The sequence below is a fragment of the Heterocephalus glaber genome, unplaced genomic scaffold, assembly GCF_053883595.1.
Source record: "Heterocephalus glaber isolate CG9 unplaced genomic scaffold, H.glaber_assembly_v1.0 deba00001600, whole genome shotgun sequence".
Classification (NCBI taxonomy): Eukaryota; Metazoa; Chordata; class Mammalia; order Rodentia; family Bathyergidae; genus Heterocephalus; species Heterocephalus glaber.
This window is the reverse complement of record NW_028258372.1, coordinates 16,554,335-16,579,382: the sequence shown is the minus strand read 5'-3', so window position 1 is coordinate 16,579,382 and position 25,048 is coordinate 16,554,335. Positions and strand designations below refer to the sequence as shown.

Below are 25,048 nucleotides of genomic sequence, written 5' to 3'. Positions count from 1 at the left end.
TGCAAAATCTAAAGTAGCAACATGTAATATCCTCATGGCCTGGTATTGAATTTTAGTATTGGTACTGGATAATGTTGAGCCATCCAGGGTGGCTGAGGATAAATGGCCACTCATTTTCTGTTTAAGACTGTAAACATGCATTACAAACAAAACACAACAGAAATTTAAGTTGAAGATTAGTTCACCTAAAAATCAAATGTGAAAAAGAAAATTATACTTGGGCTTCGTTGTAACACTAAGATTAGGGTTCATACTGGGGCTGTGTGATACACTGAGGTGTTCTGAGAAGACTACGTAATGAAGATTTGTGATAAACTATCACTGACTCTTGTCCAATACTGTACTGGAGTCCTAGCCAAATAAAGTTTAGACAAGAAACAGAGATTAGGTAAAAAAAATTAGAAAGAGAGAGACAACTGTCCTTATTTGCAGCTAAGGCTGCTTTCAACAGAATATATGGACAAACTATTAAAACAAGATAAAGGATTTCAAAAAGGTTGTAAGGATCAAATATAAAAATCAGTAGGCATTCCTATACATAGCACTAATTGAAAAAATGTTATAAAAAAGTCATAGTAAAAACAATTATCTACATATGAACTAATAAAAGATGTCTCAGACCACTATGGAGAAAATTTTAAAGCATCATTTAAAGACATTAAAAGCTCATATTAAATGGAGACATTTCATATTTACAGAGAATAAACCTTTCAACTTTCAAAACTGTCAATTCTCAAATTAATCTATAAACCAAAGCAATTCCAATTAAAGTCACAATATTTTCATCGAACATGTCAAGCTGATTCCACACTTTATAGAAAGATGAAAGAGTCAAGAATAACTAAGGTAATTTTGAAGAACATACAATTACTTCATCAGATACTTGGATAGCTATATAGCCATGAGGACAGTATGGTATTGGCTCAGTGACAAATGACTGATGAAGTAGTAAATGGGACCCAGAAGCTTAAGCATACACGGAAAACTGATGAATGACAAAGATGGCACTGTGTGAAGTGAAGTCAGGCTGACTGCACCAGCGAATTGTCACTCTGTTTTTGTTCCTGTAAAGGAGTAAGAGAATTTTCAAAGGCCACTAACAAGATAAGAAAATTGTTGAAAACTGAGTTTTGGTTATACAGGGCATTCAGTTCTGGCCTGGAAGGTTCTAAACCAGTTAGAGGCAGAGTTCATGAGGAATTCTTAGGTAAGAGTAACCAACACCCCAGCCAATGACTCAACACAGGTTATTTCTGTACTTCTACTGTTTAAGGCTTCATAGACTGGACAACTGTTTAAAATGTCCTATCTTAGAACCGATGGAATAAAGTATTAGCAAAGAGGTCTTTTTGGGGGACTGCTCATATCATGTATTTACAGGGAGAGAGATGGAGGTGGAACTATTCTACAACTGCCTTCTGTCCTAAGACCCCCTTTGACCATATGCCATAGCGCATTCTCATTCTAGGCTACAGAAGAGCAATGAAAGTTTATTCGGGCAGAACTTTCTCTGTGCCTATGATCCCTGTCAACTACTTTTGTAAAGGAAAAGAAAAAAAATCAGTTTAAAGTTGATTTACACTTCGTTAATGATAAAATGCAAATATGGTAACAGAACATCCTCACACAATGTATAATTTTTAGTGATTTATTTCAATAGAAATATTTCAGAAAGCTTAAATTCATTGTAAGTTAGTTTATGCAAACACACTGAAGATCACACTCACATCTGCATATTAAAAAGAAACAAAAAGTGAGAGAGGAACCAAGTTGCACATCACTTAAGAAGGTCATAGTGCAATTGAATGCTTCATCATTAGAATACCTCAAGTTGATTGGGATAAAGAAGAATAAAAATGGCTTGTGTTTTCCTGTGTATTATCGTCATTGGGTAGCTATCCCTACAGATGTTTGATTTCCTTTAGATTATGTTGTGAACCAGATCACCAGCCTCTCCACACACATATATTTCAGTAGTTTGTCAAACAATGTCAATAAGGTACAGAAACACTTGAGAATTTGGTGACTTATCAGCTGCTATTTTACAGTCACATGTAAAAATAATTATTGGACTATATTTGTTAGTAGTTCTAGTTGGTATCTTCAGGGAAAACAGTATTTGTCACCTGGTTCTAAAGCACAGCTAGTATTTATAGTTTTTTTAAGGAAAGAAGTTCTACCCTAAAACACTCTAATTACATTTTTAAAAATCCCACCACTGCTTTGCGGTCCAAATGACTAGAATAAAAATTTAAATTCCGCTAATAACCCTCAAGGACCAGTTAACCCTTTCATTTGGGTTTAAAGATTATAGATCTACTGGCCTATTCTGGAACATACTAGCCCTTTTAAAAATGTGAAAACAGCATCTTGACACAGATAAAAAACAGCAGCACTAGGTCTAATAGCTCAGAAAAGCAGATTATTTCTAAGCTTTTCTTTCACTGAGAAATTGAGTCTAGTCTCTTAAATTCCCTTTAATGTGTGTACTGGAGTTGAATTACTTTCTTGTATACTATTTTTGGCAAATAATAACTGGTAGGCTTGTTCAATCTGGGTCTTCTTTAAGTATAAGACTGAATAGAAATACATCTCATTTCTGCCCAAAGGGACTCATTACAAGATTTCAATACTTTAATAAAACCCAAAAAAATATTTCTGGATGCACCTTATTTTTTAGGGGTTTTCCAAAAAGGCCTTATCATTAAACCTATGCTCAAGACAATAAAATAAAGAATGAACTCAGCTGGATGGATGTTCTTCCAAGTTGTTTTTAAGGGTCTCAGTGGATTTATTTTTAATCTCCTATCTGGAAAGGACAGAAGCAGGGACAAAACTTGTGTAAAAAAGACTCAAAAACCAAGGAGGACTGCAACAAGTACCTGGCAGTATCTGTACAGACTTCCTTAGTCCTGCTGTAAGATTAAGCTGGTGGAGAGAGGGATAGCACACTCCTGAAGTAAGAGGGCAAATGATTATTGTCATACTCAATGCCCTAAAATTGGTCTTCATTGGTAAGGCACTAACCAAACTTTCCCCTCATTACAACTTGAGATATAGATGTAATGAAATTGCTTTCAATATATTTAATACAAGTTTGTATGCACAACTCTCTTTCATTAGGACCCTTTAAAGAGAAAAGTCATTTTAGACACAAGCCATTTTTAGGGAGCAAACCCAAAAGGTATTTAAATCATTTTGAAAAGGTTCACATGGAAAGTAATTTATCATCAATATGATTGAATAGCCATTTTTGTATATTAAAGGCTTAGAGAAAACAGAATACCACTCTGGCTGGAAAAGAATGAATTTACTAAGTTTGAAAGAATACAAAACAAGAGAGGGGAAAAAAGGCAAACCCTGAAATGTCACTAAAAGAAGTCAGACAAACCTCATCACCTGCTTTGTATGATTGATTCATGCAACAGTAGCATTATTGCTCCACTGTGACACAGTTGAATTGGATTTATCTCTATTTTCAAAAAGGGATCCAATTATGTCAAAAGCCTTTGAAGCAGAGGATTTCTTTAGATTATCTTCTGTTAAGCAACCCTGGCACCCCTTGTTTACAGAGGATAATATGGTGGCTTAAAAATTGGTTGTAAAGAAATGTGGCTCAACAAGAAAAAAAAAGGTGAATAAATTCTTTTAAAAAGCCAATGGACTAAATCTTTCAGTATTGATATCTAGTTAACGATGCTCTATAGTTTTGTTTTCAGTAATAAAATGTGTAGACTTTACAGATTTAACCTTAGGAAAAAAGAATTATGCTAAAGGCATTTAGCCAGGTAAATTCTAATAATCCAGAAAGAGAGGCTACTCTTTTTGAGGGCCCTATTTCAACTAACAGATATGCTAGAGACTGTAAACATTTTTCCATTTTTTTCTTCTATGATGATAATGCTTCTTGGGCTCCTTTATAAATCTTCCGCAAGAGGAAAAGAACCATTTATAAAAGCTTTGTAACAATAAATACCCTGACTCTTGACATACAGAAAGACCCAATAGCAATGCAGTCCATACAGACAGTAGTGCAATAGTTATATGGCATTTTCCACACAGGAAAAATATTTACCATTGGAGCATATGTCTGGGGAAGAGAAAAAACAACAACAACAACAACAAAACAACATTCAAACTCATTGTTTGAATCCCTTTTTGTAATATTTACACAGTGAAGACAACAAAATGGGAAGGTGAGTTTGATCAGTTCTATTTCAATTTGTACAGTTTAGAGGTTACAGTAAAAATAATACTCTGAAACAAGGGGAAAGATGTGTAACCAAATCAGTGCTCAAGAAGGTTGTTATGTAGTTAATTTTCCAGTTTTAAATAAATTGTTAAATAGGATTGCCTCAAATTGTATTTGGGCTAGTATATATACTACTATAGCAGGGCATAAAATATACCAATCATTGTGGTTATAAACCAGCTTAATTTAAAATTTAAATGAATTTCTAATGAGTTTCTGACTAGGGTAGAAAGAAATGAGCTTAACACTGATGGAAATTTTTAGCTTTTGACTTACTAATTTACAATTGAGGGTAATAAACTATCTAAATATTTAATATAGTTTGGTGATATATTTTGCTTGAATTATAATATTTTGTGAATTATAGGTCAAAACTCACCTATATTAATTCAAAATTTGCTTCAAAAGAGAAAATAATCCTAAAAAGCAGAGTCTGATCTTTTGAATGGATCAAGGAAAATAGAAAAACAATAATGATTTCTACTTCACTGTGGGGTTGATCTTCCATCAGTTGAAGACACTGTGCCTATTCTATCTGTGAACTGTTAATTCAATTTGAACACTATACTTAGTCTACACAAGCACTCATTGTTTAGAGCTGAAAATATCAAACATACCTTCCATCTTAGCTCTCTCTCTCTTTGGCAAAACTATGATGTCAGCCTCTGACTTCCAGTTGCATATTTCCACAGGTATGGTTAACCTAAAACATATCTACTTTAGCTTATTTATGACAAACAAAATAATAATAAAATCCACAGGGTTCTTATTTGCAATTTCTTTTAAAAAAGCAATACACTTAAAAGTTATTTTTAAAGAGAAATAAAGTAAGGAAATTTTAAAAATGCAAAACAAAAGTAAGATGTGCAAGGTCTCTATAGTAATACTGCTGGTTATGCAGACGATGTCTTTCTATGTACCCAACGTGGGTTAAGCTTAGATCATTAACTGAAAAAAATCATTCAGCACAGGCAACATTTTGCCCTCTTCAGCCTGTCACCAAAACCCAGAAACAACGTATTTCTATCATATGACAAACGTATTTGAACTCTTAATATCTTCCTAAACAAAAAAACGAAATTTATAAACACTCAGAAAAAGCTCTTGCTTTCCTTTGGATAAATTTTTAGCTAATTATTATACATGTAGTATTTTCTTTAAGTGGACTTGAGGGCAAAATATGATACAGTATACATTTCTCTAAGACTAGGTGTGTGAGAAATTTTATGTGAGGCCCAAAATAATAGATGTTTATAAGCAGGCATCAATCAAGAAGCACTTCTCTCCTTAGGTCACTACTAAAATTTGTGCCTCACAAGGATATAATATTTAATGTGGAATCTTTGTTCAAATGCTATTTTTTTGTTATGAAATCTAAGGTACCTCATCCCTTTTTTTTCAATTTTCAATTTAACATTTATTTTAGAAATTAAATGCATTATTGCATAGAAGAATTCTGTCAAAACTGCTTAGTCAACCACTGCCAAAATACGGTTTCATGTAAGGGAACTATTAGTAGGTTTTCAGAAAAAATGTTTTGGTATGCTCATGGTGAGTCATGTAAGGAGGAAACGTTTGATACTTAAAACTTCCAGAACCTCCAACTTTCACCTTTATCCCTCTTAAAATTCTTGTCTTATGATAAAACATAAACAAGCAATCTTTTAAACAAATACAATCTTGAATCTCATATTAAACAAAAACAAGTGAATAATTGTAACAATGACAACAAAAACACTGGCATTATGCACATTAAACACTGTGAAACAAAATATCCTGGCAAAATATCAGTATTATCACCCTCGCTGATAAAAACCATCTGTGACTGGGAGAAGGGATAATTCAATCAACTCAGGGAAAAGGCTAGTTATTGTAAAATCTTCTCAGGAAAGTTTAGCTTGGGATTGCAGTTCTCTATTAGGCAGATCTGTGGTCCAACAAAAAATTCATGTAAAGCTAAGCTTTAACCCCTGTTAGAAACAACAATGTTTTCTGGAGCCTACTTTAAGAAACTGCCTGGCATATGAACACTTGGCTTTTGTGCCTCCTGCAGGAAATAATGTTTCCCACACAGCACTAAATTCAAAAGTTTAAAAAGATGTCCCCTTATCCAAAACAAGACAAACACCTCCCATCCAAAACAAACCCTGACAACTTACATAATTAACATTTCCAATTCCCACATTCTTGCTGTTAGAAAACAAGTGAGAATGCACTACTGGAGGGAGAACAAACCTGGGGGCGGGGTGTGTGTGGCTGCTGGTATAATCTCTAAGTATCTGTTCACTGCAGTTCAAAGCCAGATCCTGATGTAATCCATAAGAAATGTTTTTCCTTTTTTAAACTGTATCTAAAAAAGATAATTCCCCCTCTGAAATTAGTACAAAGATAAAAGAAATGCAAATTAGCTACAATCTATTTCAAGCACAGCACCGCCAGAAGATTCACACACACTATTTGGTGTTTCATGTTGGTTTTCCTTTCATTCTTTTAAGGCAGTGGTTTCCACAGGTCAGTTCTGAGATAAGAAGCATGGTTCATGGCAGTTTATTTTGTAACTCCAATTTGTCCTCTGGGAATATCTCACTTCATTCCCTGAAATTAGTGCTTTTTGGTTCAGAACTCCAAGGCTGAGATGGAGCCTCGGGCTCTTCCTGGCACAGATGGTCTGCAGCTGGCGCTCTTTCTGTAGGTCCCACTCTCACTCAGGAGCAGGGTTCACTTCATCTTCCCCAGGTTTCTACTCAAAAGTCATCAAGTTTGTAGGAACCTAAAAATGACAAGCATTACAAAGTGTTTGCAAGTTGTTTTTCAAGCTAATATTTCTTTCCTTGTCATTTGGGCAAGTCCAAATCTTTCTTAAATATATTTAAAAAGAAATGTGATGGGTACTTTAATTATGACTAATGAATATTACATTTAAAAAATTTTTAGAGAGAAAAATCACTGAGATGAGTAATGAGCTCTTTCAAGTAAACTGCTATGGCCAGGAGGAAGGGGCAAAGATGATGTCTTTCTGTTTAATGTAGGGCTCTGCTCCCTTTCCCAGCACTAAACTCTCTCTAATCTGAGTGGCCTGTTCCTTCTTGTCACTCATGTCAGCCTCATCACCTCACAGAGATCTGAAATTTTGTCTTTTGTTTTGCTCCTCACTAAAATGTGGACTTGTCTTACTGATTGCTGTAATCCATAAAAGGAATAAAAACAACTCCATTTTCCCAGGTCATGAAGAAAACTACTTACTTCAACAATTGTTGGAAATCTTCAATAGTTTCCTAAATTACGGACTATTCCGAGAATTAAGAGAAATCTCACCTGTTGTTTGTTGCTTTGGCAGGCTGCACTCAAATGCTTAAACCACAGCATTGCATTCATCCTACTGCCAGCTTGAAACTTGTATGAATTTCCTAAAATTACCAAAACCAAGTGAAAATAATAAAAACTTAAGCACTATGCCACATAATTCTGTCAGATATTCAAGAGTGAACTAAATATGAGTTCTGTTTCAGAATTCTATTTAACACCTGATTTTCCAGATAAAATATGATATGAATGGTATTTTAGTTCTTTTGTTTGTTTTTGGTACTGGGGATTGAACTCGGATCCTTGTGCTTGTGAGGCAGGCAGTAGAATCACTCACTGAGCTAAACCCACGGCCATTTTAGTTCTTTTGTATAGTGTCAATTTTGTTTTGCCTCATAAATTCCTTGTAAAGAATACCTAGATAAAATAATTGTGTGGCTTCTCTAGATTTGTCTATGTGGATAAGACTGCAGAATAATTGTTTTTAACACTATGAAGATGATCTAAATAATTAATGTTGATATTAAATTTTTACATGCCAATTTTTACATGATGTTAAATTTTTAAAAGAAAATTATTTTCAAAATTATTTCAGATTTTCAATTTTGCTGAGGACTCTCTGGGAAAAATCATAGGACACACCTTTTTATCTTTTAGGAAATTAGAAATTAATTAAAAAGTCTGTTTTGCCCGCTGAACTCAGATGCAGGCATTAGGTCCATCTGAGTAAGAGCATATCTACAATTCAGCTGGTCACAGCTTAATTTACTTCTTCTTCCTCCTAAAAAGACCATTAGCACAGATTTCATAAAAATCCTGACTATTCTACATGCTATGAGAAATGAAAGGAAAATAAAATTTGTTAGCAAAATGCTAAAAATACAATTTTATGAATCATGTCTTTGGCATCTTGAGAAGCTGGGGCTTTGAATTCAGAAGTTGTGTAGGAGGTCCTTACTGTGTATCAATCTACTTCAAAATAAGACATTTTGGTATGATTATTTTTTTCTACATCCAATCTACATTAAAAAAACCCCTTAAAACACTGTAATACCTGAAAAATAGAGTATCTGTTGATAAAAAAATAGCATCTAGATAAACAGGTCAAAATACAGTGGTGAAGTCAACAAAATGTAATAAATATAGTACTTCATTGTGAGTTGCGGTAGTGGAGAATTCTGTGTAGGTGTGAAAGAATTTCCTTTTCAGCCTCTTTTGTGGGGCCTATCAAGAGCTAGTAGTTAGAAGGAAGAGTAGAACCACAGGGATCTCTTCTGCTGGACCCTGCAGTATGAAGTGACAGAGGCAGGATGTGCTACTCAACAGCTTACCATGCAGTTCTCTCATCAACTTTACAAAGTTTGGAGTTTGACCACTGGGTCAACAGCCAATTACTGTATTCACCAATGTGTCTACATATTGCATGTAAAATATTTTAATGTAGACAGTGGTGTGAGTTACATAACTGATGAAAGAGCAATCTCTGAGATTAAAGCAACAATAGGCTACATAATTCTCAAATTCTCTCCCTTTCTGCTTATCCTTTTAGGATTTAGTTGGCCTTTTAGTTTCCAAGCTTTTGCCCATGTAGGAAAAAAAGTTCTAAAAATACTGGTTTATTATATGACATTATATGACAAAAATAATTCCTAAAACAAAACAAACACTTCCTCCGTTGAGTATTTCAGTTACACTAGGATTAGGTCCATCAGAAAGTGCATACACACTACCTTAAGTGCTAAGCATCCTAACAACTCACCCTTTTCAGAATCGGTCAGCAGGAAGAGATCTGGATGTTCTGGGTCATCAGCCATCATCACCATCCATCCTACTACTGACACATTCTTATTTGATGTCGATTTGAACTGAGATTGTAAGATAATGAAAAAAGTGATAATTAGCAAAAAATTATTAATATTCTGAGTACAAGTAATAGTGTGTTTTCAGTTTTTCCTAATGAGAGATAAGATTTATGACTTCTGGCTAGTTCTGATAAACTGGAGACCTTTCATTAGTAAATTGCATATAGAGATGCCTTTTTCAGACAGTGTTCTACTTTCCAGACCTTTCTCAGCTTCAACTCTTCATCAAACCCTGTTTATTCTCCATTCCCAAAGAGCATGATGTTAGTGAACCTGATACTTTCTTCTGTTATTTTTTCCTAATTACTGTGCTACTGCTTATAGGAAACAACTGCACTTTATAGTTTTGTTTTTCTAAACCTGATGATTTAATAAAGCATCAGGGCTATCAGATAATTAGTGATAATATCCTCACTTATGTTTCTTAAAAAAAGAAAAAGGTATTTTTACATGTATGTTAGCTTTTATAGCCAACTATTCTTTTGTTTTATTATTATTACTTTAGATACACTTCTTTTTGCAACCCTGAGAAAAGGCTGCTATAAAAGAACAGAAAATTAGGTTAATCTGATTCATGAACATAAATGAAAAAAGTTATACAAAATATTGGCAAACCGAATACAGTAGTATGTTAAAAGGATCCTAAAAGACACCATAAAGGGAGTAAAAAGATAAGTCAAACAAGCTGGAGGAAAGTTTTTGTAACATATCAGTGCTAACAGATCTACATCTGGGATATATACAAACCTTTTATCAATTAAAAGTAAAAATAAATAAAATATTTATCCAGGCATTTCACAGAAACACTATCACCAAAAAATATGAAAAAAGGTAAAACTAGATATACCAATTAAAATCATAAGGTAACATTTTATACATACTAGATTAGCTGAGATGAAAAAGCTTAGTAATAAAAAGTATGGTGAAGATATGGAATCTCACTGCACTACTAATGACTATGCAACTTAATGTAGCATTTTCTTGTAAAGCTAAGCATTTGCATTCCTCAGGTATACACCCTAGAGGTAAAAAATCTGTGAACAAAAATATTCACAGTGGCACTGTTAGCAAACAAACAGAAAAAACCATCAGATATTCACCAACAGCAGACTGAATAGAAATGGAAGACTATTCAGTTGTGAAAAGGAACAGCTATATGCATAAAGAACAATGAATCTCAACAATGTAATAACCAAAAAAGTTTATGCTTAAGAATATATAGGTACATTCTAAAATAAAACTATTGTATAAGGAAGCATATATGGTAAAACTCTCAAAGAAAAAAATTCAGGACAGTGATGGTCTGTGGGGGTGTCTGATGAAGGAGAAAGGAGATGGCATTTGGGATAGCTTTGACAGCTCTGTTTCTTATGTGAGGTGGAGGGTATATTTATTTACTGTCGTAAAACGTTCTTATACACTGCACCTATCTACTTTGTGTGTTTCACAATGAAAAAATACTGGAAAAAGAATAAAAGCACATTTGTAACTTAACTACAAAATAAAAGCTAAAGAATCTAGCTATTGTTACTATGAAGAATGAAACTGGCAATACCACAAAACAGCTCATAAATAGATAGCATGATTTTCTGATATTCTTTTCCTAACCCTCAAAACCTCCGCTTGTAAAAAAAAAAAGGAACACAACCCCCATAACACTGAGGGATGAAAACAGATACACAGTATAATGTTGCTGGACTACCAGCTGACCCCCACCTTATTCATTTGGAGTAATACTGCCCTGGCCTTTTTTCTATGCATTTAATGAGAGGGGAAAAAAGGCCTTTTTTTGGTATTAAATTATTTCTTGAAATGAATACACTTCCACTAGAAATATTTTTGCAATGAGTATGCTTTTACTTTTAAACATTCAAAAACAGAATAAAATATCTCTCTTCTTTCCCAGCTACTCTTCCAAAACATACTCTGCCCCCCACAGCTCAAACAACAAAAACAAAACAAAACAAAAGAGCCCTATCATAAACATATTTTAGTTGTCAAGTACCTTTTAATCTGTAACAGTCCCTCACTTTTCTGTCTGGCACATTTTGGTCTTTTTAAGAAGACAGGTTGTCTCAAATCATGTTCACCACTAGGAATATCATGTTTTCTCATGATAAGAGGTTAAATATTTTGGCAAGAACATAAAAGATGTGGTACTGTATCTAAAATTAGTGATATTAATCCTTTATCTGTTATTTATGGGAAATGTTTTCTTCCAATTTGCTTGTATTTGAACTTTGAAAAAATTTTTAAAAATGTTTTTACTGCTTTCAGCTATATGTCACATTGTTTCAAATCCCCAAATTAATATAGAATATAGGTAGTGACCTGTCTATATGCCTTCTATCCTGTTGTGAAGAGATTAAACTAGAAAAGATAAGAATACGTCCATTTCCTTGGTAGTCAATTTTATTTTCTCACAACCTACTATAATTTCTAAATTATTTCACATGCATATTTATCAGAAACCTTTATAATTAACTGTAAACTATAATAATATATTAGTATGCATTAGTATGTATAAGTAGCAATGCCAAACAGAAAATAATGCTGATTAACATATGCATTACATGACAAATTCAGTTATGCCTCTAATTTGGCTTCTAATTAAAGCTAAGAAAAGCCCAAATACTTTATTTTGAAAAACTACTTCTTCTAATAGTTAAACTAAGTGAAATCTTCCCAACAAGTTTCTCAAGGTGGCTATGTAAAAAACTACTTGTTATATTTAACTCTATTATCCCCATCCCTTGTGAGTACAGCAGTAGAGGCAACTGTTCTAGTAAAACCAATTAGTATTATCTTCGAGGATATTATTATTTTTTATAATGAATATGCTTTCACTTTTAAACCATACTTGATTATGCAAACTAGACAGGATACAAAAACATTCACAGACAGAATGATCACTCATTCCTTTATCTCTGTTGAAGGAGCTAGCTAAACAATTACAGTAATGAGCAAAAAAAGGCACTATTAAGAATATAACACCAGGGGCTTGGGGCATAAACTCAGTGGTAGAGCATGGGGCTTTGTATGCCCAAGGTCCTCGTTTCAATCCCCAGCACAAGAAGAACCCCAAATAAACACCCATAATGTATTAATTAAAAAAAAGATGATAACATTTTAATGAAAAGGAAGGCAACAATTAACATGAAATTTAGGAAAGTGATGAGAAGCAGTAGTAGTTGATAAAGAAGGTAGTAGTTGATAAAGAAAACAAACTGGGGGTGGGGGTTTAGCTCAGTGGTTCCGCTGGCTGCCTTGCAAGTGCAAGGTCCTGAGTTTGATCCCCAGTACCAAAAAAAAAAAAAAAGAAAGCAACGGGATTGTATGGCATTTCCTACATTCATTTAAACCAAAAATGCCTTCTACACCTTTGTTTGATTAAAGAGCTACTGTGAGAATAAAATACAGCTTCTCTGACTTATGCAGTGTCATCTGTGAAATCTGAAAGTAGAAAAAAAGAACTAAACTCTTCTTCAGTGATTTATCTTGTCTCAGTAAGGTAAACCATTTACTTTCCTTCCCCTGTTACGTGACTTAGAAATAAAATTCTTAAAGGGATTTTATTAATGTAACATGGGAAACTGTTCTTCCTTTTAAAGACTTTATGACCAGCAGAGAAAGACAAAATAACATAACATGCAAATGAGATTTGTAGGAAAAGTTATCAAGAGGCTTTTGAAGTAGTATGTAATCACTGATTCTTTGTCATTACTGAGAAGGTTACCACATCAGAGACTGAGATAAAGATAACTTCAGATGTTGGTCTCAAATGTTCACATTTTATATATTGGGAACCAAGTCTACAAGGTTTTTGAACCAGAAACTCAGCACTGAGGAAACTTTGATGCCAAGACTGGTATTTGTAATAAGCAGTTTTGAAATTTGCAATGGAAAAATGGTATTCAAAAAGAACTTCAAAATGTAGATGTTATTCCAAGATCTTCTTTGGAATTGTCTTACTAAATAAAAATAGTTCCATTGCAGTATTTTAGATCAAGAGCTAGGAGCCAAAATTATATTAGGACTATTTTCTCTACAACCATAAAGAGGCTGTGAAACAATGCTAAGAATTAGAAGGACACTTACATGTTTGCGTTCTGTAGCCTTCAGAGACTTGGCAGCATAGTAAAAAAGTTGTGTTCCACACAAGGCTGCCCAATATTTTGTCCAAGATGCCACCTGGAAAACATAAATGTGAACATACTGTTAAAATGTCAGTAGTTTCTCAGTTTCTTTACCTTCTTAGTGTCATTCTTCACTTCAGTCATCAAAGTCTTAATCTCAGAGTCAAGCCGTAGCATTTCTGAAATCTATCTCAAATATCTCTATCACTTCCAACTAATACACTCTACTACTCTCATTCGGGTAATTCTTGACCTTACCAAGAATTCATCACTTTTAATATTCTCTAGCACTGCCATCACCTCCTTTGCCCCTCTCCCTTTCCTTCAGATCTGGCACTGGTCTAGCACTGTGTTCATTCTCTTCCAAGTATGTTAATCCCAAGGGCCCTCTTTCCTGATAAAATTCTAACCCTTAGTCAAATCTAACTATCTGATCACTTGGTAGCATAACATAGTAGCTGACTTGCTGGGTAAATCACAAAATTATTCCTATTGATAAAACTATGATCACCAATCTCAAATTGATGTGTTTTCCTTTCATATCATACCATCTGGAGAAAGATGAATTCTGGAGAGAACAACCTCATTTTCCCAGCACCAATTCCAGCTAACTGCCTGTTTGCAGATATACACGCCTTTCTTCTCCCTCCTAGATTAGTCAAATCCTGATTCTATCTAGATTCTTCTCTTACACTTTCTTAATTTGCTTTTGTTATAAACTCCTTTCTCCACTGCATCTCAATTTATTTTCCTCTCCCATCATTAGACAAATGAACCTTAGTAATACTCCCATCTTTAAAATTTCTCCCTTGCCTGAACACTCCCCAAGCCCCCCAATCCAATTTCTGTTCACTTGCTTCTTGCAAGTTTGTCTCTAATTCCTGCCTCTACTTTTATTTTGTCCATTTTCTAGTAAACTTACTAATTTGACTTTCAGGCTGAAACAGCTGGTGTCTAGGTCACTGACCACTGACATCTCACCAGAGAATCAATCCTTGTCACAGTCAAATTTTTGTCTGACACAGCTGAAAACACCTTCCTAAGTACTTTAACTGCTAGGGTTCTAGGATGTCACTTAGTTTTCTTTTACCCTCTTCTTATAGCAGACTTTTTTTTTTTTGGTACTGGGGATTGAGCTTGGGTCCTTGTGCTTGCGCAGCAGGCGGTGAGACCACTGAGCTAAATCCCTGGCCCCTATAGCAGACTTTTGATATTACAGAGGTCTATCTTCAGCTTTTTTTCCTTCCCCAGTGACATCTTTATAGATAATCTGTCACATTCAGTTCCACACTTCACTCTTTGTATGCTAATATGCTCAAATCACTACCTCTGGCCACACCTGTCTACTGAACTCAGGAACTATACTTTTTGAAGAGCCAAACAGCCCCATTTGAATGTTAAATAAGTGTGTCAAACTGAACTTAGCCAAAACTTACCTATCTACCCATTTCAAAAAATGTTACCAACAACCACCTAGCTCAGTCTCCAAATCTGGAAGTTATCTTCATGTCTACTGTTTCTCTTATACAGAACAAGTAATATATCATCAGCACTACATTCTTTGACTTCACCTCCTCTACTTTCAATGCTTCAACCACACGTCCTCTCGTCTCTTGTACTCTAGATCTTTGTAAGGCTAACTCACTTTCTTCACAGATCTCAGCTCAAATGCTTTGCTGTCACACCATCATTCTGTATCTTATGACCCTGTTACAAGGGCTTACTCTGTATTTTTGTTCACTGGAAAGTAATCTCCAAGAGGCAGGCACTTAGTCTTGTCTTATTCATTGCTCTACTTTTATTATCAGCCACACAACAGGTATAGCAATGCAATAGATATAGTACTCTGAGTTCACAGGATGGCCCAGTGTGGCTTCATCACTGTATGAGCCTTTGGTTTATTGTAAGCAGCATAAGATTACTTAGATGAAAATCATCTTTATATTTTAAGAAGTCCTCATATTTTCAAAAACTTTAAGTGCAGTTACACATCAAAGGTTTTATATTTTTCTGCTCTACTACCCTCCAGCCCCCGCCATAGAGTTGTTGTTTGGAGAACATTTAATAATGGAGTCTTTTTTTTTTTTAACAGGAAAACAAAACTGCATTAAAGAAATTTAAATAAACTGGAAACAAATTGAGTTGAATTCCAGCTTTCAGGCTGTTGGTCTCTGTTCTTCCTAAATATATTACTATAATACTTAGCCATATACTTTACAAACAATTTTGCATAAGAATTATTTTAGAGGATAAAGAGATGTACAGTATAGGGGTATCCTGATTTAAGCAATCTCAACATATGATTCAGTTGACATCTACCTAGCAGATATAAAACTAAAGAACATGAAGAGGAAAATAGATATTTTAAATTCTTTCAAGTCCATTATACATCTGATTCTTTTTAATTGTTTAGTACATTTTAGGGTTTAGTACATTTGCATATTTTTTAGATGAGTGTTTAAAAATAATGAAATCTTACTGTTGGCTTTTTGCCTTCTTTTAACAAAGTTTTCCTCCTGAGAACACCTTGAATAGTAACTGCTCCTGGATATAAATGTACTGCCAAATCTTCTGACTCTGCAGAACTATAACAGCGGAATGCAGAAAAGGACAAGTAAGAGCTTTTGTCTATTGTAATGATTAAATAAATACTTAATACTTAATAATACTTAAATAAAATGTAATTATTCTTAATTTAAAATTTTTGCTATTTTATTCACAGCCAAGAAGATACTAATAATTGTATAAGTTTATTGACCTAAAATTTATAAGCTGTCACAAAAGTTAATTAGGAAGTTAATAAAGTCAGCAGATGGTTAAAAAACACACTCTTCCATATTTGAACAAGTATAATTTAGAAAGAATGCAGGAATTCACAAAAAAATTAACACAAAAATTTAATTTTTTCCTTCTTAACATGCCGCACTGCATCACTGTTGCAACTTTATTTTCCCCACTAGAAATTTTAAGTCCTGGTAGGAAAGATGAGGATTCTATTTATTAAAAGTATTTTTTTAAGTATATAAAACTGAAAATGAAAATAGCTCACAGAAGCAAAAAGAGAAAACTCATGCTTAACTTAATTCTAAAATAAGTGAAAAATAATGCAATAACATATTTTTAAAAACTGGCTTTTTGCAATAAATTTTAATGACTTTTAATGCAGGCATGACTTAAGTGTTTGATTATGGCCTTACAGCTCTCCAAGAAAGGAATAACTTACTGTATATATTTTAAAAAATCATCACAATATAACCAAACACTTTAATATCTTTCCCCAGATTTGATATACTATATCCTATATTTCAAAACAAGAATGAGTTCTACATGGACCAAATAAAACATACACATTAATAAAAATGGCATTCTTTGGTGATGTCATTATGAGATGCAGCATTCCTACAACAGCAAAGAAAAGTTTTCCAGTTTATTCCTTTTTCGTTATTTAGGTGTCTTCAAAGTGACTTAATCTAGAAACCAGTAGAAATTTCATGGTAGAGCTATTTATACTTAGGGAGGTATACGTAAGGAGATTAGACACCATCAAATAGACATAAAGTTGGCTATTTTTCTGTATTTGAATTGGTTGTTTATCCATTATCACTAAACCTCATATTTCCAATCAATGTATTATCCTTAGTTGGTCCCACAGTTAATATACTTCAGAAAAAGACTTTAATTGGATAAAGGACTAAATATGTGTTGAAATATACAAATATTATTTAATCAAATAGACTTGTTTAGACTCAAGATCTGTGGCTTATCAGAAAAAAATTCTTAAAAAGGACAAATACAAACTTATTAGCAAAATGCTCTGATTGTAGTTTAAGATTAAGAAGCAGGAATTTATATTGCTCATACAATAATTAGCAGTGTTAGACTTATGTGCAGTTAAAAGGCTACCAACTTGGAAGAATTTTTTAAAAATGACAGAAAGATAAAAGGTTTAAGCAATTAGTGCTGCAATCAAAAAGAATAGTTTCAATTTATCTCTATATTACATCTTAGAAGGGAATTTTTCACGGGCAATTCGTTTAGTTTTAAAACCAATTAGCTGAGAAAGAACAGAAATAATGTCAGACCACACCCATGTAATGTAAGCCAATCACCAACACCAGAGGGAAGTTTTATGACCCCTGGATACAGGGGAATTGTACCTGCTGGCCTTCATGTGGCTTCGACAGCCATTTCGTGCCACTCTTGTCACCGAGCCGAGAGAATGGTATAATCTGTTCCTGTTGGATTCCATTATAGATCGTATATATTACATACACTTTTATTCACACAATTATAGCCAATACCTAGAACACTATTAAAAGAATCTTTGTGTAACACTGCTTTCTAAATCTCACAAAAGGATAGTATGTGATTGTTCTTTTTAAAGCACATAGTATATTTTCAAAGATATTTATAGGTGTTTAATGCATAGTATATGCTTATATATATATTTATTTTCATTCATCCACCAGAAGAACTAAAGAAGTATTTTGTAGCTAACTAATATAAAAACCTGAAAAATGCTTCAGAAATTCTTATTTGTATTCTACTTCCTGCATTTGAGTTTAAATTTGATGCCTGGATTTATACAAATAATTCATCTTTATTATATGTCCCTATGAAGACACCTAAAAGCAATGTGGCTTGTAAATTTAAAACTAACGAGGAAAACCTCTTTATAGTAAATCAAAGAAAATAAAGGAGATAAACTGCATAATAAATATGGGCACTATTTTATTTCTACATCAACTAATGAAGTCAATAAATGATAAATATGGTATGAGGTGATATTTACACAAAATGGCATATCATACTTAGAGGAAATAAACACACAGAGAAACACTGATGCTTCACAGCCAGAGAAAAGCAAAAGTAGCAATGTTGATAAATGATACTTAAAAAGCATTACTATAGCAATTAAGCAACAATATATTTGATGTCTCCAGGTCTCTCTAGGAACAGAAGATGGTGTGTTAAAATTCAGAGTACTATCTTCAAGTTTATGATTCACAGACAGTACAGTATTTTAAATCCTATTCTACATTCACTTGTTATTATTTCATGTCTGACTCTTGCTGGACACAGCACTCATTTAACCATCTCAAATGTTTTAAGAGCCACTGATTTGTCAGGCATGGGTGGGAGACACAAGTAATCCCAGCACTTGGGAGGCTGAGGCAGAAGGATCAATGGAAGTTTGGGGCTAGCCTGGACTACATAGTGAGTTCAAGGCCAGCCTGAGCTATGTAGGAAGACACTGTCTTTAAAAATAAAAACAAAACAAAACAAAAAAAGGCCACTGATTTAAACCTGGCACAAGTAAACTATTTCCCCTTAGCTGCAAATGTCTGCAAAGCAAAATATTTATCATAAAAGAAAAAATACTGTTTTGAGATGTGATGGTAATACCAATAAATACTGTCTTGATAGGAAACCTGCTGGGATGATAACAGTTAATACAACACCACTTTGGGTTACTCAAGCAATGGAAAAAACAATTTTGCTAATCAGTAATTTTTATCTAAAAATTATAATACACTCTATAATCAATAGCTGATGGTAGTATACTCTTTCTAGATAGAAAAGTAATTTGCACAAGTTCAGAGAGCATGCAAAAGCCAACTTTTGTGTTTTCTCCATTTCAGGAAAACTGAAATTAAGAGAATGAAAATAAAGATTAGAAGAAAAGCAGTATGTACAAATAAATTTTAAAGAATCCTACAAATGAAGAGAACAAGGCTTGGGAACACTAATAGAGTACAAAGGACCAAAAAGTACTATACTTTAAAATATAGGGCTTTGGGGATTTAGCTCAGTGGTACCATGCAAATGCAAGGTACTGAGTTCGATCCCTGGTACCAAAAACAAGCAAATAACTAATTTTCCAATTAACCAGCTTAAAATTAATTAAAATATAATGTAATTACAAATTGTTTTCTTTTTTTTTGGTACTGGGGATCGAACTCGGGTCCTTGTGCTTGTGCAGCAGGCGGTGGAACCACTGAGCTAAATCCCCAGCCCACAAATTGTTTTCTATTGAAAAGTGACTTAACAGGGCTGGGTGTGGTGGTACACCTGTAATTCCAGCAACTCATGAGGCAGAGGCAGGAGGATCAAAAACTTGAGGTTAGCCTGAGCAACATAGTGAGATACTGTCTCAAAACTAAAAATAAAAGGGCTGAGAATTGCAGCTAAGTGGTGGAGAGCCTGCTTAGCATGAAGGAAACCCTGGGTTCCAGCCTCAGTACAGGACGAAAAAAAAAGAAAAAGACTAAATATATTCAACTCCAATTTTCAAATGACATTAACATTTAATCTAAATAATGCTGTTATTGATTGGTAATTTATGTACAAAATGGAACAATTACTTTGGTCAAGAATCAAATGTCTTGATTCTAAGAGTGGTGGTAATGAAGTGATCAGAGGTTAACATGGGAATACTAACGGAGAGGTTACAAAATCAACACACAAAACCAATAGTGTTCCTATACATCAATAATGAATCCACTGAGAAAGAAATCAGGAAATAATTCCATTCACAATAGCTAAAAACAACAACAACAACAACAACAACAAACCCAAACAAACCCAGGAATCAATCTGACCAAAGAGGTGAAAAATCTCTATAATGAAAATTACAGAACTCTGAAGAAAAACATTGAAGACATTCCTTGTTCTTCTATTGGAAGAACTAATATAGTGAACACAGCAATATTACCAAAAGTAATCTATAAGTTTAATCCAATCTCTTTGGAAATACAAACAACATTCTTGCCAGAACCAGAAAAAACAATCCTAAAGTTCATGTGGAACCAAAAAAGACTCAGAAGAGCCAATGCAATCCTAAGCAAAAAGAGCAAAGCTAGAAAGATCACAATGTTGGATTTCAAGTTATACTATAATGTTACAGTAACAAAACCAACATGGTACTGCCACAAAAACAAACATATAGACCAATGGAATGAACTGAAAACACAGAAACAACCCCAATCATCTATAGCTATGTGGTTTTTTGACAAAGGAGACAAAAAGATACAATGGAAAAAAGACATCCTCTTTTTTTTTTTGGTACCGGGGATCAAACTCCAGACACCTTGCACTTTTGAGGCGGGCGATGGAACCACCAAGCTAAGTCCCTGGCCCTAGACATCCTCTTTTACAAAAGGTGCTGGGAAATTTGATATCCTCTTGCAGAAAATAGGTCACTACCTCTCATGCTGTACTAAAATCAAATAAAAATACAGCAAAGATCTAGATGTAAAAACAAACTTTGAAACTGTTAGAAGAAGATAATGTAGAGGAAACGTTGAAAACCATAGGCACTAGCAAAGACTTCTTGAATAGAACTGAGTAACATATGAAATAATACCAAAAATCAACAAATGTATATAGCAAATTAAAAAGCTTCTGTACAGGTCAACATAAAAAATACAACCTGCAGAATGCGAGAAAATTTTTGCTAGCTACTCTAATAGAGGATTAATATCTAGACTACATAGAAAACTCAAAAAAATTAACCTCCCCGCAAACAAATGACCTAATCAAAAAAGTGAAACTGAAGAAACATTTCTCAAAAGAAGTACAAATGACCATGAGTACATGAAAAAAACGTGCAAAATTTTCAACCATTAGGGAAACACAAATCAAAACATCAAGATCTTACAAGTCAGAATGATTATCATAAAAAATAAAGAATGTTGGTGAGGATGTGGAAAAGTGAACTCTCCTATACTGTTTGTAGGAGTATAACTTAGTATTATAAAAATATGGAATTTATTTTGGAAGATAGGTGTGGAGATTCTTAAAAAAATTAAAAGTAGGAATATTAGTTGACCCAGTTATACCTCTCCTGGGTATATTTCCAAAAGAATTAAAGACATATAGTGATACACGCATATCCATGTTCATACTGGCACAATTCTCAATAGCTAAGCTCTAGAAACAGACTAGATGCCTGTCAACAGATGAATGGATTAAGCACTTTCCAGTCCAATTATTTAATACCGGATGACCAAATTCTTGTGATAACAGGAAATACAAAAATGACAATTTTATCACATTTATTCAATACAAGAATCAAATGGCTGAAATGATACCTGCCCGAGCGACGGTTGTGATAAACTATTAAGTGGTTAAAAAAAAGAGTGACAGATATACACAATTGAAACCCTTCAGCCATAAAGAACAGTGAAATCATGCATCTTAGGAAAATGGATGGAACTTGAGACCATCATGCTAAGTGAAATAAACCAGGCTCATAAAGTTAAATATTACATGTTTCCTCTTATATGAGAAACCTGAAATATAAATAAATAAATAAAACAAAGGAGAGACAACAGGAAACTAGAAGGTACACTCTTGGAGATGGGGTAGGGGACTGGGAAAGGGCGAGAAGAGGAAAGTGGGAAGGGGGCCAAATAAAGGGATAAAAAATGATCAAGATATTATATACATGTACCAATTTACCACCACAAAAAGCATTCTCTGTACTACAAACATGCACTTAAAAAACAGAAAGTGGGGGGGAAGGAAAAAATCCTAATGAGCATTTAATAAAAACTATTTGAGTTGTTTGGCCACATTCTCAGACCTTGTATTGAATATCAACACAGCATTATTTGCTAGCAACAAAATTTTATTAAAATGTACTACTATTAAAATTATTAAAAACTTTTGAGTTGCAATGTTAAATGTACTTGAAATTCAAATACATGTGTAAAGATACCAACATAAATACACGTATCTATAAGGCTATCAAGAGGTTATCATTTGTATTACTTACAATTCCAAACTGAAATATGAGCATCTTAATTTTTCTACCAGAGGGAAACTTACATGGTCCCTTAGAGATGGGGGGGGGGATACCTCTTCAAATTCATATTATTTTATCCTTTATTTTTCTTTTTGGTACCAGGAGTCAAACTCAGGACCTTGTGCTTGTGAGGCAGGCGGTGGCACCACTGAGCTAAATCCCTGGCTCTATTATATCCTTTTAGACAAAATACATTCAAAGCAATTCAAATGGTCAATTTCTCTTACCTTTCAAAAGCAGGCCATGAGGTCTCCTCACTTAGTTCAGAACCTTCACTGCTACCTAAAATCAAAAGTTAACTCTATTTAAACACCAGAATTATTTTTCCCGTTTGGATTTTATATTTAAAAAAATCTAAAGTATAGGTAATTTAAAGAGTAAAATAAAAGGCAGCAAATAGGAAACAGGGAAATAGATCTTTTGTAAATGGGAAGGGGAGATAGAAAAGGAGGGAGGTGGGAGAAGCAGGGCAGTAAAAAGAACTAAGACGCGTTATGTACATGGACCAACTCCTCATGATGAATGTCATCATTATGTACTGTACACATGCACTAATACAAATTTTAAACATTTAAAAAATGAAAATATTTCTTTAACTGTGCTCATAAAATGACAATTATATTGTGGGCAAACATCCATGTATTATTTTTTTTTTGGTACTGGGGATAGAACTACGGACCTCGTGCTTGTGAGCCAGGTGGCAGCACCATTGAGCTAAATCCCCAGCCCCATATATTAATTTTTTATTCTAATATCATTGCTGGTGTGTTTTCAAGTGTTTTACAATATACTGAAATACAATAAATAAGACTAAAACAACAAAGCAGAGTAAGACATTTCTGCATGACTATTTACAGCTAAAATTAACTGCTAAACAATTCTATCATAAGAGAATGTATAGAGCACAAATTTTTCTCATAAAGTTTGTCATAATTTATTATCAATATAATTATGAAATCCTATGATATCAGGGCATATGTACTTTCCTTTGTACTGAAACTCATACTATTCTGAGGATAAAAAGCTTAATGAAATTAATTTTTTTTGCCTTTAGAAACAAGACTGAAGAAAAAAGCTTTAAATTAAAAAATACATATTAATATTGTAACAATGTCACCACTTTCTCTTTAGCCAGAGTACTAGCTTAAATTGTCTTCAAATAGAAACTTTAAAATTAGCTAGGGGAAAAATTCTGAGGGGAATGAATCTGAAGAGTTGACAATAGTTTAGGTCAATATGAAAGTTATTTTAAAGATAATTTTGGCTCTCAAAATTGAGATGACGAATATGTCATGTTGAACTATCCATCAGACTTTTATCACTGAGGTTCCAAGAGAGAATCAAACTCTAAAGTGGTAAGGGACCAATTATATGATTAATATCTTTTTAATGTATTTTGCATGGCATTAGTTATGTACATCCCTGGATGAATTGAGGTAACAGTCCTTAAACACATTTCTGTATTTCATGGTTCAGATGAGGAACCAGAGATAAACCAATGGTGGTAAGGGTCTTGTAGATGATGATGATGATGATGATGAGGATGACGATGATGATGGTTAGAGATACTGAGAATTAAACCCAGGGAACTCTGACCTGTATCCCCAGACATTTCTCAAAAAATTTTGTGACAGGGCCTTGCTAAATTGCCCAAGCTGGCCTTGAACTTGGAATCTTCTTGTCTCTGCCCAAATAACAGGAATTACAGACATGTGCCACCATGTGGGCCTTTGTAGATTATCTTTTGATTTGAAGCATTATGTGGTAAAGACTGAAAATTTAAGCATAATTAGTATGATTTATCTGTAGAAAATACAAGGTTTTCCATAGGCATCAATCTCAGATGAGCCAGTTTCTTAGTGAGGCGAGAGTAGTTTATCTAGGACACATATCCCACATTAGAAAATGTTTGAGGCCACCCAGCACTGGTGAATTTTTATATAGTACTTCCTCAAAGCTTTCATAGTACAGATTAATATTTCATGTAAGGTTTATGGCTAGGGAAAAACAATCTTTTTTTGTGTGTTTATTAAGAGCTATCATCATATGGTATTACTCCCTCTTCATGATGTTAAAACTGAAACAAAAATCTGGAAGGAAGATGCCTATGTGTAATGTCTTTAATGTACAAAGATGCAGAAATCTTTAACTATTCACCTACTTAACAGCCTAAAAGTAATTAAAAAAATACAAACAAAGCCAAAAATCTGCTCAAAAACACAATGGCTTCTAAGCCGTGGCTCTCTGTGTAATTTTCTTGTGGTAAAAGAAAATCTAGGGCCGGGGATTTAGCTCAGTGGTTCCAGTGCCTGCCTCACAAGTGCAAGGTCCCAAGTTTGATCCCCGGTACCAAAACCAACCAACCAACCAACAAACAAAAAGAAAATCTATGTAAAGCAAAAGCTACATATAAACTAGAGAATAATTATCACCATAAAACTCATAAGGAAAGTTAAATATTATGTACCCAAGAGCTGTAACTTTAAAAATTATTTTGTTTTAAAGTGGCATGACATTGCATAAGTAACAAGTTTTTAACTAGAAAAAGTTATTATCTTTCTTGTAAAATTATTCCACAAATTATTTTTTAGACTGAGGCTGATATTTATATACAGGCAACTTAGAACATTAATAAAGAGGTATTTCAGTTGACAAATGGATCTACTTAAAATTTATGTAACTTATT

At 33.7% G+C, this 25,048-nt stretch overlaps 1 protein-coding gene and 1 long non-coding RNA gene across 6 annotated transcripts in view; one reads left to right on the top strand and one right to left on the bottom strand.

Annotated features, from left to right (window-relative positions):
- Positions 1 to 1,634: 1,634 nt before the first annotated feature.
- Positions 1,635 to 25,048, bottom strand: part of Ralgps2 (Ral GEF with PH domain and SH3 binding motif 2) — a 142,522-nt gene continuing 119,108 nt past the window's right edge. For 4 of the 5 annotated variants that reach the window (XM_004853371.3, XM_021265365.2, XM_004853372.3 and 1 more), the window contains 7 exons: positions 22,590 to 22,644; positions 17,711 to 17,788; positions 16,033 to 16,138; positions 13,516 to 13,608; positions 9,315 to 9,420; positions 7,568 to 7,659; positions 1,635 to 7,022 (listed from right to left, as the gene is read on the bottom strand). In XM_004853371.3, coding sequence (XP_004853428.1) covers positions 6,993 to 7,022; positions 7,568 to 7,659; positions 9,315 to 9,420; positions 13,516 to 13,608; positions 16,033 to 16,138; positions 17,711 to 17,788; positions 22,590 to 22,644 — 560 coding nt within the window. In that variant the 3' untranslated portion in view covers positions 1,635 to 6,992. The remainder of the gene's footprint in view (positions 7,023 to 7,567; positions 7,660 to 9,314; positions 9,421 to 13,515; positions 13,609 to 16,032; positions 16,139 to 17,710; positions 17,789 to 22,589; positions 22,645 to 25,048) is intronic. The other variant, XM_004853373.3, reaches the window with a different exon arrangement.
- LOC147823111 (uncharacterized) lies at positions 16,059 to 23,185 on the top strand. The gene is made up of 2 exons (XR_015444541.1): positions 16,059 to 16,167; positions 19,196 to 23,185. It is a non-coding gene; the product is annotated as an uncharacterized LOC147823111 (long non-coding RNA).